General features: G+C 49.0%; 2 protein-coding genes across 2 annotated transcripts in view; one reads left to right on the top strand and one right to left on the bottom strand.

Annotated features, from left to right (window-relative positions):
- RASSF1 (Ras association domain family member 1) overlaps window positions 1-14,628 on the top strand; it is a 61,834-nt gene that overhangs the window by 15,911 nt on the left and 31,295 nt on the right. The gene's annotated exons all lie outside the window — the stretch shown is intronic.
- Window positions 1,457-5,197, bottom strand: LOC138647424 (serine/arginine-rich splicing factor 2-like; the record flags this gene model as incomplete). Its single annotated transcript, XM_069736415.1, has 3 exons — window positions 1,457-1,507; window positions 4,163-4,315; window positions 5,147-5,197. Coding segments are annotated over 3 exons (255 nt in total), but the record flags the coding sequence as incomplete, so codon positions are not given.

Raw genomic sequence — 14,628 nt, 5'->3', positions numbered from 1 at the left:
TGGACCTAGCACTGGATCTGGGTCTAGGACTGGATCTTATTCTAGCGCTGGATCTTATTCTAGCGCTGGATCTGGGGTTGGATCTGGGGTTGGATCTTATTCTAGCACTGGATCTGGGGTTGGATCTTATTCTAGCACTGGATCTGGGGTTGGATCTGGGTCTAGCACTGGATCTTATTCTAGCGCTGGATCTGGGGTTGGATCTTATTCTAGCGCTGGATCTGGGGTTGGATCTTATTCTAGCACTGGATCTGGGGTTGGATCTTATTCTAGCGCTGGATCTGGGGTTGCATCTTATTCTAGCACTGGATCTGGGGTTGGATCTGGGTCTAGCACTGGATCTTATTCTAGCGCTGGATCTTATTCTAGCACTGGATCTGGGGTTGGATCTTATTCTAGCGCTGGATCTGGATCTTATTCTAGCACTGGATCTGGGGTTGGATCTGTGTCTAGCGCTGGATCTGGGGTTGGATCTGGGTCTAGCACTGGATCTTATTCTAGCGCTGGATCTGGGGTTGGATCTGGGGTTGGATCTTATTCTAGCACTGGATCTGGGGTTGGATCTGGGGTTGGATCTTATTCTAGCACTGGATCTGGGGTTGGATCTTATTCTAGCACTGGATCTGGGGTTGGATCTTATTCTAGCGCTGGATCTGGGGTTGGATCTTATTCTAGCACTGGATCTTTTTCTAGTGCTGGATCTGGGGTTGGATCTTATTCTAGCGCTGGATCTGGGGTTGGATCTTATTCTAGCACTGGATCTTATTCTAGCGCTGGATCTGGGGTTGGATCTTATTCTAGCGCTGGATCTGGGGTTGGATCTTATTCTAGCACTGGATCTTATTCTAGCACTGGATCTTATTCTAGCGCTGGATCTGGGGTTGGATCTTATTCTAGCGCTGGATCTGGGGTTGGATCTTATTCTAGCGCTGGATCTTATTCTAGCGCTGGATCTGGGTCTGGGGTTGGATCTGGACCTAGCACTGGATCTGGGTCTAGGACTGGATCTTATTCTAGCGCTGGATCTTATTCTAGCGCTGGATCTGGGGTTGGATCTTATTCTAGCACTGGATCTGGGGTTGGATCTTATTCTAGCACTGGATCTTATTCTAGCGCTGGATCTGGGGTTGGATCTTATTCTAGCGCTGGATCTGGGGTTGGATCTTATTCTAGCACTGGATCTTATTCTAGCGCTGGATCTGGGGTTGGATCTTATTCTAGCGCTGGATCTGGGGTTGGATCTTATTCTAGCACTGGATCTTATTCTAGCGCTGGATCTTATTCTAGCGCTGGATCTGGGTCTGGGGTTGGATCTGGACCTAGCACTGGATCTGGGTCTAGGACTGGATCTTATTCTAGCGCTGGATCTTATTCTAACGCTGGATCTGGGGTTGGATCTGGGGTTGGATCTTATTCTAGCACTGGATCTGGGGTTGGATCTTATTCTAGCACTGGATCTGGGGTTGGATCTGGGTCTAGCACTAGATCTTATTCTAGCGCTGGATCTGGGGTTGGATCTTATTCTAGCGCTGGATCTGGGGTTGGATCTTATTCTAGCACTGGATCTGGGGTTGGATCTTATTCTAGCGCTGGATCTGGGGTTGGATCTTATTCTAGCACTGGATCTGGGGTTGGATCTTATTCTAGCGCTGGATCTGGGGTTGGATCTTATCCTAGCACTGGATCTGGGGTTGGATCTTATTCTAGCGCTGGATCTGGATCTTATTCTAGCACTGGATCTGGGGTTGGATCTGGGTCTAGCGCTGGATCTGGGGTTGGATCTGGGTCTAGCACTGGATCTTATTCTAGCGCTGGATCTGGGGTTGGATCTGGGGTTGGATCTTATTCTAGCACTGGATCTGGGGTTGGATCTGGGGTTGGATCTTATTCTAGCACTGGATCTGGGGTTGGATCTTATTCTAGCACTGGATCTGGGGTTGGATCTTATTCTAGCGCTGGATCTGGGGTTGGATCTTATTCTAGCACTAGATCTTTTTCTAGTGCTGGATCTGGGGTTGGATCTTATTCTAGCGCTGGATCTTATTCTAGCGCTGGATCTGGGGTTGGATCTTATTCTAGCGCTGGATCTGGGGTTGGATCTTATTCTAGCACTGGATCTTATTCTAGCACTGGATCTTATTCTAGCACTGGATCTTATTCTAGCGCTGGATCTGGGGTTGGATCTTATTCTAGCGCTGGATCTGGGGTTGGATCTTATTCTAGCACTGGATCTTATTCTAGCGCTGGATCTTATTCTAGCGCTGGATCTGGGTCTGGGGTTGGATCTGGACCTAGCACTGGATCTGGGTCTAGGACTGGATCTTATTCTAGCGCTGGATCTTATTCTAGCGCTGGATCTGGGGTTGGATCTTATTCTAGCACTGGATCTGGGGTTGGATCTTATTCTAGCACTGGATCTTATTCTAGCGCTGGATCTGGGGTTGGATCTTATTCTAGCGCTGGATCTGGGGTTGGATCTTATTCTAGCACTGGATCTTATTCTAGCGCTGGATCTTATTCTAGCGCTGGATCTGGGTCTGGGGTTGGATCTGGACCTAGCACTGGATCTGGGTCTAGGACTGGATCTTATTCTAGCGCTGGATCTTATTCTAGCGCTGGATCTGGGGTTGGATCTGGGGTTGGATCTTATTCTAGCACTGGATCTGGGGTTGGATCTTATTCTAGCACTGGATCTGGGGTTGGATCTGGGTCTAGCACTGGATCTTATTCTAGCGCTGGATCTGGGGTTGGATCTTATTCTAGCGCTGGATCTGGGGTTGGATCTTATTCTAGCACTGGATCTGGGGTTGGATCTTATTCTAGCGCTGGATCTGGGGTTGGATCTTATTCTAGCACTGGATCTGGGGTTGGATCTGGGTCTAGCACTGGATCTTATTCTAGCGCTGGATCTGGGGTTGGATCTTATTCTAGCACTGGATCTGGGGTTGGATCTTATTCTAGCGCTGGATCTGGATCTTATTCTAGCACTGGATCTGGGGTTGGATCTGGGTCTAGCGCTGGATCTGGGGTTGGATCTGGGTCTAGCACTGGATCTTATTCTAGCGCTGGATCTGGGGTTGGATCTGGGGTTGGATCTTATTCTAGCACTGGATCTGGGGTTGGATCTTATTCTAGCGCTGGATCTGGGTCTGGGGTTGGATCTGGACCTAGCACTGGATCTGGGTCTAGGACTGGATCTTATTCTAGCGCTGGATCTTATTCTAGCGCTGGATCTGGGGTTGGATCTGGGGTTGGATCTTATTCTAGCACTGGATCTGGGGTTGGATCTTATTCTAGCACTGGATCTGGGGTTGGATCTGGGTCTAGCACTGGATCTTATTCTAGCGCTGGATCTGGGGTTGGATCTTATTCTAGCGCTGGATCTGGGGTTGGATCTTATTCTAGCACTGGATCTGGGGTTGGATCTTATTCTAGCGCTGGATCTGGGGTTGGATCTTATTCTAGCACTGGATCTGGGGTTGGATCTTATTCTAGCGCTGGATCTGGGGTTGGATCTTATCCTAGCACTGGATCTGGGGTTGGATCTTATTCTAGCGCTGGATCTGGATCTTATTCTAGCACTGGATCTGGGGTTGGATCTGGGTCTAGCGCTGGATCTGGGTCTAGCACTGGATCTTATTCTAGCGCTGGATCTGGGGTTGGATCTTATTCTAGCACTGGATCTGGGGTTGGATCTGGGGTTGGATCTTATTCTAGCACTGGATCTGGGGTTGGATCTTATTCTAGCACTGGATCTGGGGTTGGATCTTATTCTAGCGCTGGATCTGGGGTTGGATCTTATTCTAGCACTGGATCTTTTTCTAGTGCTGGATCTGGGGTTGGATCTTATTCTAGCGCTGGATTTTATTCTAGCGCTGGATCTGGGGTTGGATCTTATTCTAGCGCTGGATCTGGGGTTGGATCTTATTCTAGCACTGGATCTTATTCTAGCACTGGATCTTATTCTAGCGCTGGATCTGGGGTTGGATCTTATTCTAGCGCTGGATCTGGGGTTGGATCTTATTCTAGCACTGGATCTTATTCTAGCGCTGGATCTTATTCTAGCGCTGGATCTGGGTCTGGGGTTGGATCTGGACCTAGCACTGGATCTGGGTCTAGGACTGGATCTTATTCTAGCGCTGGATCTTATTCTAGCGCTGGATCTGGGGTTGGATCTGGGGTTGGATCTTATTCTAGCACTGGATCTGGGGTTGGATCTTATTCTAGCACTGGATCTGGGGTTGGATCTGGGTCTAGCACTGGATCTTATTCTAGCGCTGGATCTGGGGTTGGATCTTATTCTAGCACTGGATCTGGGGTTGGATCTTATTCTAGCGCTGGATCTGGGGTTGGATCTTATTCTAGCACTGGATCTGGGGTTGGATCTGGGTCTAGCACTGGATCTTATTCTAGCGCTGGATCTGGGGTTGAATCTTATTCTAGCACTGGATCTGGGGTTGGATCTTATTCTAGCGCTGGATCTGGATCTTATTCTAGCACTGGATCTGGGGTTGGATCTGGGTCTAGCGCTGGATCTGGGGTTGGATCTGGGTCTAGCACTGGATCTTATTCTAGCGCTGGATCTGGGGTTGGATCTTATTTTAGCACTGGATCTGGGGTTGGATCTTATTCTAGCACTGGATCTGGGGTTGGATCTTATTCTAGCACTGGATCTGGGGTTGGATCTTATTCTAGCGCTGGATCTGGGGTTGGATCTTATTCTAGCACTGGATCTTTTTCTAGTGCTGGATCTGGGGTTGGATCTTATTCTAGCGCTGGATCTGGGGTTGGATCTTATTCTAGCGCTGGATCTGGGGTTGGATCTGGGTCTAGCACTGGATCTGGGGTTGGATCTGGGTCTAGCGCTGGATCTGGGGTTGGATCTGGGTCTAGCACTGGATCTTATTCTAGCGCTGGATCTGGGGTTGGATCTTATTCTAGCACTGGATCTGGGGTTGGATCTTATTCTAGCACTGGATCTGGGGTTGGATCTTATTCTAGCACTGGATCTGGGGTTGGATCTTATTCTAGCGCTGGATCTGGGGTTGGATCTTATTCTAGCACTGGATCTTTTTCTAGTGCTGGATCTGGGGTTGGATCTTATTCTAGCGCTGGATCTGGGGTTGGATCTTATTCTAGCACTGGATCTTATTCTAGCACTGGATCTGGGGTTGGATCTGGGTCTAGCGCTGGATCTGGGGTTGGATCTGGGTCTAGCACTGGATCTTATTCTAGCGCTGGATCTGGGGTTGGATCTGGGGTTGGATCTTATTCTAGCACTGGATCTGGGGTTGGATCTCATTCTAGCACTGGATCTGGGGTTGGATCTTATTCTAGCACTGGATCTGGGGTTGGATCTTATTCTAGTGCTGGATCTGGGGTTGGATCTTATTCTAGCACTGGATCTTTTTCTAGTGCTGGATCTGGGGTTGGATCTTATTCTAGCGCTGGATCTGGGGTTGGATCTTATTCTAGCACTGGATCTTATTCTAGCACTGGATCTGGGGTTGGATCTTATTCTAGCGCTGGATCTGGGGTTGGATCTGGGTCTAGCACTGGATCTGGGGTTGGATCTGGGTCTAGCGCTGGATCTGGGGTTGGATCTGGGTCTAGCACTGGATCTTATTTTAGCGCTGGATCTGGGGTTGGATCTGGGGTTGGATCTTATTCTAGCACTGGATCTGGGGTTGGATCTGGGGTTGGATTTTATTCTAGCACTGGATCTGGGGTTGGATCTTATTCTAGCACTGGATCTGGGGTTGGATCTTATTCTAGCGCTGGATCTGGGGTTGGATCTTATTCTAGCACTGGATCTTTTTCTAGTGCTGGATCTGGGGTTGGATCTTATTCAAGCGCTGGATCTGTGGTTGGATCTTTTTCTAGCACTGGATCTTATTCTAGCACTGGATCTGGGGTTGGATCTGGGTCTAGCTAGCGCTGGATCTGGGGTTGGATCTGGGTCTAGCACTGGATCTTATTCTAGCGCTGGATCTGGGGTTGGATCTGGGGTTGGATCTTATTCTAGCACTGGATCTGGGGTTGGATCTTATTCTAGCACTGGATCTGGGGTTGGATCTTATTCTAGCACTGGATCTGGGGTTGGATCTGGGTCTAGCACTGGATCTTATTCTAGCGCTGGATCTGGGGTTGGATCTTATTCTAGCACTGGATCTGGGGTTGGATCTGGGGTTGGATCTTATTCTAGCACTGGATCTGGGGTTGGATCTTATTCTAGCACTGGATCTGGGGTTGGATCTTATTCTAGCGCTGGATCTGGGGTTGGATCTTATTCTAGCACTGGATCTTTTTCTAGTGCTGGATCTGGGGTTGGATCTTATTCTAGCGCTGGATCTGGGGTTGGATCTTATTCTAGCACTGGATCTTATTCTAGCACTGGATCTGGGGTTGGATCTTATTCTAGCGCTGGATCTGGGGTTGGATCTGGGTCTAGCACTGGATCTGGGGTTGGATCTGGGTCTAGCGCTGGATCTGGGGTTGGATCTGGGTCTAGCGCTGGATCTGGGGTTGGATCTTATTCTAGCACTGGATCTGGGGTTGGATCTTATTCTAGCACTGGATCTGGGGTTGGATCTTATTCTAGCACTGGATCTTATTCTAGCGCTGGATCTTATTCTAGCGCTGGATCTGGGTCTGGGGTTGGATCTGGACCTAGCACTGGATCTGGGTCTAGGACTGGATCTTATTCTAGCGCTGGATCTTATTCTAGCGCTGGATCTGGGGTTGGATCTGGGGTTGGATCTTATTCTAGCACTGGATCTGGGGTTGGATCTTATTCTAGCACTGGATCTGGGGTTGGATCTGGGTCTAGCACTGGATCTTATTCTAGCGCTGGATCTGGGGTTGGATCTTATTCTAGCGCTGGATCTGGGGTTGGATCTTATTCTAGCACTGGATCTGGGGTTGGATCTTATTCTAGCGCTGGATCTGGGGTTGCATCTTATTCTAGCACTGGATCTGGGGTTGGATCTGGGTCTAGCACTGGATCTTATTCTAGCGCTGGATCTTATTCTAGCACTGGATCTGGGGTTGGATCTTATTCTAGCGCTGGATCTGGATCTTATTCTAGCACTGGATCTGGGGTTGGATCTGTGTCTAGCGCTGGATCTGGGGTTGGATCTGGGTCTAGCACTGGATCTTATTCTAGCGCTGGATCTGGGGTTGGATCTGGGGTTGGATCTTATTCTAGCACTGGATCTGGGGTTGGATCTGGGGTTGGATCTTATTCTAGCACTGGATCTGGGGTTGGATCTTATTCTAGCACTGGATCTGGGGTTGGATCTTATTCTAGCGCTGGATCTGGGGTTGGATCTTATTCTAGCACTGGATCTTTTTCTAGTGCTGGATCTGGGGTTGGATCTTATTCTAGCGCTGGATCTGGGGTTGGATCTTATTCTAGCACTGGATCTTATTCTAGCGCTGGATCTGGGGTTGGATCTTATTCTAGCGCTGGATCTGGGGTTGGATCTTATTCTAGCACTGGATCTTATTCTAGCACTGGATCTTATTCTAGCGCTGGATCTGGGGTTGGATCTTATTCTAGCGCTGGATCTGGGGTTGGATCTTATTCTAGCGCTGGATCTTATTCTAGCGCTGGATCTGGGTCTGGGGTTGGATCTGGACCTAGCACTGGATCTGGGTCTAGGACTGGATCTTATTCTAGCGCTGGATCTTATTCTAGCGCTGGATCTGGGGTTGGATCTTATTCTAGCACTGGATCTGGGGTTGGATCTTATTCTAGCACTGGATCTTATTCTAGCGCTGGATCTGGGGTTGGATCTTATTCTAGCGCTGGATCTGGGGTTGGATCTTATTCTAGCACTGGATCTTATTCTAGCGCTGGATCTGGGGTTGGATCTTATTCTAGCGCTGGATCTGGGGTTGGATCTTATTCTAGCACTGGATCTTATTCTAGCGCTGGATCTTATTCTAGCGCTGGATCTGGGTCTGGGGTTGGATCTGGACCTAGCACTGGATCTGGGTCTAGGACTGGATCTTATTCTAGCGCTGGATCTTATTCTAACGCTGGATCTGGGGTTGGATCTGGGGTTGGATCTTATTCTAGCACTGGATCTGGGGTTGGATCTTATTCTAGCACTGGATCTGGGGTTGGATCTGGGTCTAGCACTAGATCTTATTCTAGCACTGGATCTGGGGTTGGATCTTATTCTAGCGCTGGATCTGGGGTTGGATCTTATTCTAGCACTGGATCTGGGGTTGGATCTTATTCTAGCGCTGGATCTGGGGTTGGATCTTATCCTAGCACTGGATCTGGGGTTGGATCTTATTCTAGCGCTGGATCTGGATCTTATTCTAGCACTGGATCTGGGGTTGGATCTGGCTCTAGCGCTGGATCTGGGGTTGGATCTGGGTCTAGCACTGGATCTTATTCTAGCGCTGGATCTGGGGTTGGATCTGGGGTTGGATCTTATTCTAGCACTGGATCTGGGGTTGGATCTGGGGTTGGATCTTATTCTAGCACTGGATCTGGGGTTGGATCTTATTCTAGCACTGGATCTGGGGTTGGATCTTATTCTAGCGCTGGATCTGGGGTTGGATCTTATTCTAGCACTAGATCTTTTTCTAGTGCTGGATCTGGGGTTGGATCTTATTCTAGCGCTGGATCTTATTCTAGCGCTGGATCTGGGGTTGGATCTTATTCTAGCGCTGGATCTGGGGTTGGATCTTATTCTAGCACTGGATCTTATTCTAGCACTGGATCTTATTCTAGCACTGGATCTTATTCTAGCGCTGGATCTGGGGTTGGATCTTATTCTAGCGCTGGATCTGGGGTTGGATCTTATTCTAGCACTGGATCTTATTCTAGCGCTGGATCTTATTCTAGCGCTGGATCTGGGTCTGGGGTTGGATCTGGACCTAGCACTGGATCTGGGTCTAGGACTGGATCTTATTCTAGCGCTGGATCTTATTCTAGCGCTGGATCTGGGGTTGGATCTTATTCTAGCACTGGATCTGGGGTTGGATCTTATTCTAGCACTGGATCTTATTCTAGCGCTGGATCTGGGGTTGGATCTTATTCTAGCGCTGGATCTGGGGTTGGATCTTATTCTAGCACTGGATCTTATTCTAGCGCTGGATCTTATTCTAGCGCTGGATCTGGGTCTGGGGTTGGATCTGGACCTAGCACTGGATCTGGGTCTAGGACTGGATCTTATTCTAGCGCTGGATCTTATTCTAGCGCTGGATCTGGGGTTGGATCTGGGGTTGGATCTTATTCTAGCACTGGATCTGGGGTTGGATCTTATTCTAGCACTGGATCTGGGGTTGGATCTGGGTCTAGCACTGGATCTGATTCTAGCGCTGGATCTGGGGTTGGATCTTATTCTAGCGCTGGATCTGGGGTTGGATCTTATTCTAGCACTGGATCTGGGGTTGGATCTTATTCTAGCGCTGGATCTGGGGTTGGATCTTATTCTAGCACTGGATCTGGGGTTGGATCTGGGTCTAGCACTGGATCTTATTCTAGCGCTGGATCTGGGGTTGGATCTTATTCTAGCACTGGATCTGGGGTTGGATCTTATTCTAGCGCTGGATCTGGATCTTATTCTAGCACTGGATCTGGGGTTGGATCTGGGTCTAGCGCTGGATCTGGGGTTGGATCTGGGTCTAGCACTGGATCTTATTCTAGCGCTGGATCTGGGGTTGGATCTGGGGTTGGATCTTATTCTAGCACTGGATCTGGGGTTGGATCTTATTCTAGCGCTGGATCTGGGTCTGGGGTTGGATCTGGACCTAGCACTGGATCTGGGTCTAGGACTGGATCTTATTCTAGCGCTGGATCTTATTCTAGCGCTGGATCTGGGGTTGGATCTGGGGTTGGATCTTATTCTAGCACTGGATCTGGGGTTGGATCTTATTCTAGCACTGGATCTGGGGTTGGATCTGGGTCTAGCACTGGATCTTATTCTAGCGCTGGATCTGGGGTTGGATCTTATTCTAGCGCTGGATCTGGGGTTGGATCTTATTCTAGCACTGGATCTGGGGTTGGATCTTATTCTAGCGCTGGATCTGGGGTTGGATCTTATTCTAGCACTGGATCTGGGGTTGGATCTTATTCTAGCGCTGGATCTGGGGTTGGATCTTATCCTAGCACTGGATCTGGGGTTGGATCTTATTCTAGCGCTGGATCTGGATCTTATTCTAGCACTGGATCTGGGGTTGGATCTGGGTCTAGCGCTGGATCTGGGTCTAGCACTGGATCTTATTCTAGCGCTGGATCTGGGGTTGGATCTTATTCTAGCACTGGATCTGGGGTTGGATCTGGGGTTGGATCTTATTCTAGCACTGGATCTGGGGTTGGATCTTATTCTAGCACTGGATCTGGGGTTGGATCTTATTCTAGCGCTGGATCTGGGGTTGGATCTTATTCTAGCACTGGATCTTTTTCTAGTGCTGGATCTGGGGTTGGATCTTATTCTAGCGCTGGATTTTATTCTAGCGCTGGATCTGGGGTTGGATCTTATTCTAGCGCTGGATCTGGGGTTGGATCTTATTCTAGCACTGGATCTTATTCTAGCACTGGATCTTATTCTAGCGCTGGATCTGGGGTTGGATCTTATTCTAGCGCTGGATCTGGGGTTGGATCTTATTCTAGCACTGGATCTTATTCTAGCGCTGGATCTTATTCTAGCGCTGGATCTGGGTCTGGGGTTGGATCTGGACCTAGCACTGGATCTGGGTCTAGGACTGGATCTTATTCTAGCGCTGGATCTTATTCTAGCGCTGGATCTGGGGTTGGATCTGGGGTTGGATCTTATTCTAGCACTGGATCTGGGGTTGGATCTTATTCTAGCACTGGATCTGGGGTTGGATCTGGGTCTAGCACTGGATCTTATTCTAGCGCTGGATCTGGGGTTGGATCTTATTCTAGCACTGGATCTGGGGTTGGATCTTATTCTAGCGCTGGATCTGGGGTTGGATCTTATTCTAGCACTGGATCTGGGGTTGGATCTGGGTCTAGCACTGGATCTTATTCTAGCGCTGGATCTGGGGTTGAATCTTATTCTAGCACTGGATCTGGGGTTGGATCTTATTCTAGCGCTGGATCTGGATCTTATTCTAGCACTGGATCTGGGGTTGGATCTGGGTCTAGCGCTGGATCTGGGGTTGGATCTGGGTCTAGCACTGGATCTTATTCTAGCGCTGGATCTGGGGTTGGATCTTATTTTAGCACTGGATCTGGGGTTGGATCTTATTCTAGCACTGGATCTGGGGTTGGATCTTATTCTAGCACTGGATCTGGGGTTGGATCTTATTCTAGCGCTGGATCTGGGGTTGGATCTTATTCTAGCACTGGATCTTTTTCTAGTGCTGGATCTGGGGTTGGATCTTATTCTAGCGCTGGATCTGGGGTTGGATCTTATTCTAGCGCTGGATCTGGGGTTGGATCTGGGTCTAGCACTGGATCTGGGGTTGGATCTGGGTCTAGCGCTGGATCTGGGGTTGGATCTGGGTCTAGCACTGGATCTTATTCTAGCGCTGGATCTGGGGTTGGATCTTATTCTAGCACTGGATCTGGGGTTGGATCTTATTCTAGCACTGGATCTGGGGTTGGATCTTATTCTAGCACTGGATCTGGGGTTGGATCTTATTCTAGCGCTGGATCTGGGGTTGGATCTTATTCTAGCACTGGATCTTTTTCTAGTGCTGGATCTGGGGTTGGATCTTATTCTAGCGCTGGATCTGGGGTTGGATCTTATTCTAGCACTGGATCTTATTCTAGCACTGGATCTGGGGTTGGATCTGGGTCTAGCGCTGGATCTGGGGTTGGATCTGGGTCTAGCACTGGATCTTATTCTAGCGCTGGATCTGGGGTTGGATCTGGGGTTGGATCTTATTCTAGCACTGGATCTGGGGTTGGATCTCATTCTAGCACTGGATCTGGGGTTGGATCTTATTCTAGCACTGGATCTGGGGTTGGATCTTATTCTAGTGCTGGATCTGGGGTTGGATCTTATTCTAGCACTGGATCTTTTTCTAGTGCTGGATCTGGGGTTGGATCTTATTCTAGCGCTGGATCTGGGGTTGGATCTTATTCTAGCACTGGATCTTATTCTAGCACTGGATCTGGGGTTGGATCTTATTCTAGCGCTGGATCTGGGGTTGGATCTGGGTCTAGCACTGGATCTGGGGTTGGATCTGGGTCTAGCGCTGGATCTGGGGTTGGATCTGGGTCTAGCACTGGATCTTATTTTAGCGCTGGATCTGGGGTTGGATCTGGGGTTGGATCTTATTCTAGCACTGGATCTGGGGTTGGATCTGGGGTTGGATTTTATTCTAGCACTGGATCTGGGGTTGGATCTTATTCTAGCACTGGATCTGGGGTTGGATCTTATTCTAGCGCTGGATCTGGGGTTGGATCTTATTCTAGCACTGGATCTTTTTCTAGTGCTGGATCTGGGGTTGGATCTTATTCAAGCGCTGGATCTGTGGTTGGATCTTTTTCTAGCACTGGATCTTATTCTAGCACTGGATCTGGGGTTGGATCTGGGTCTAGCGCTGGATCTGGGGTTGGATCTGGGTCTAGCACTGGATCTTATTCTAGCGCTGGATCTGGGGTTGGATCTGGGGTTGGATCTTATTCTAGCACTGGATCTGGGGTTGGATCTTATTCTAGCACTGGATCTGGGGTTGGATCTTATTCTAGCACTGGATCTGGGGTTGGATCTGGGTCTAGCACTGGATCTTATTCTAGCGCTGGATCTGGGGTTGGATCTTATTCTAGCACTGGATCTGGGGTTGGATCTGGGGTTGGATCTTATTCTAGCACTGGATCTGGGGTTGGATCTTATTCTAGCACTGGATCTGGGGTTGGATCTTATTCTAGCGCTGGATCTGGGGTTGGATCTTATTCTAGCACTGGATCTTTTTCTAGTGCTGGATCTGGGGTTGGATCTTATTCTAGCGCTGGATCTGGGGTTGGATCTTATTCTAGCACTGGATCTTATTCTAGCACTGGATCTGGGGTTGGATCTTATTCTAGCGCTGGATCTGGGGTTGGATCTGGGTCTAGCACTGGATCTGGGGTTGGATCTGGGTCTAGCGCTGGATCTGGGGTTGGATCTGGGTCTAGCGCTGGATCTGGGGTTGGATCTTATTCTAGCACTGGATCTGGGGTTGGATCTTATTCTAGCACTGGATCTGGGGTTGGATCTTATTCTAGCACTGGATCTGGGGTTGGATCTTATTCTAGCGCTGGATCTGGGGTTGGATCTTATTCTAGCACTGGATCTTTTTCTAGTGCTGGATCTGGGGTTGGATCTTATTCTAGCGCTGGATCTGGGGTTGGATCTTATTCTAGCACTGGATCTTATTCTAGCACTGGATCTGGGGTTGGATCTGGGTCTAGCGCTGGATCTGGGGTTGGATCTGGGTCTAGCACTGGATCTTATTCTAGCGCTGGATCTGGGGTTGGATCTGGGGTTGGATCTTATTCTAGCACTGGATCTGGGGTTGGATCTTATTCTAGCACTGGATCTGGGGTTGGATCTTATTCTAGCGCTGGATCTGGGGTTGGATCTTATTCTAGCACTGGATCTTTTTCTAGTGCTGGATCTGGGGTTGGATCTTATTCTAGCGCTGGATCTGGGGTTGGATCTTATTCTAGCACTGGATCTTATTCTAGCACTGGATCTGGGGTTGGATCTTATTCTAGCGCTGGATCTGGGGTTGGATCTTATTCTAGCGCTGGATCTGGGGTTGGATCTTATTCTAGCGCTGGATCTGGGGTTGGATCTTATTCTAGCGCTGGATCTGGGGTTGGATCTTATTCTAGCGCTGGATCTGGGGTTGGATCTGGGTCTAGCACTGGATCTTATTCTAGCGCTGGATCTGGGGTTGGATCTGGGTCTAGCACTGGATCTTATTCTAGTGCTGGATCTGGGGTTGGATCTTATTCTAGCACTGGATCTGGGGTTGGATCTTATTCTAGCACTGGATCTGGGGTTGGATCTGGGTCTAGCACTGGATCTGATTCTAGCGCTGGATCTGGGGTTGGATCTGGGTCTAGCACTGGATCTTATTCTAGCGCTGGATCTGGGGTTGGATCTTATTCTAGTGCTGGATCTGGGGTTGGATCTTATTCTAGCACTGGATCTTATTCTAGCACTGGATCTGGGGTTGGATCTTATTCTAGCACTGGATCTGGGGTTGGATCTTATTCTAGCGCTGGATCTGGGTCTAGCGCTGGATCTGGGGTTGGATCTGGGTCTAGCACTGGATCTTTTTCTAGCGCTGGATCTGGGGTTGGATCTTATTCTAGCGCTGGATCTGGGGTTGGATCTTATTCTAGCACTGGATCTGGGGTTGGATCTTATTCTAGCGCTGGATCTGGGGTTGGATCTTATTCTAGCGCTGGATCTGGGGTTGGATCTTATTCTAGCGCTGGATCTGGGGTTGGATCTTATTCTAGCGCTGGATCTGGGGTTGGATCTTATTCTAGCACTGGATCTGGGGTTGGATCTTATTCTAGCGCTGGATCTGGGGTTGGATCTTATTCTAGCGCTGGATCTGGGGTTGGATCTTATTCTAGCGCTGGATCTGGGGTTGGATCTTATTCTAGCGCTGGATCTGGGGTTGGATCTTATTCTA

The sequence above is a fragment of the Ranitomeya imitator genome, chromosome 8 (assembly GCF_032444005.1).
Source record: "Ranitomeya imitator isolate aRanImi1 chromosome 8, aRanImi1.pri, whole genome shotgun sequence".
Classification (NCBI taxonomy): domain Eukaryota; kingdom Metazoa; phylum Chordata; class Amphibia; order Anura; family Dendrobatidae; genus Ranitomeya; species Ranitomeya imitator.
Note: the sequence above shows the minus strand (reverse complement) of the source record. Positions and strands in the feature narration are given on the sequence as shown.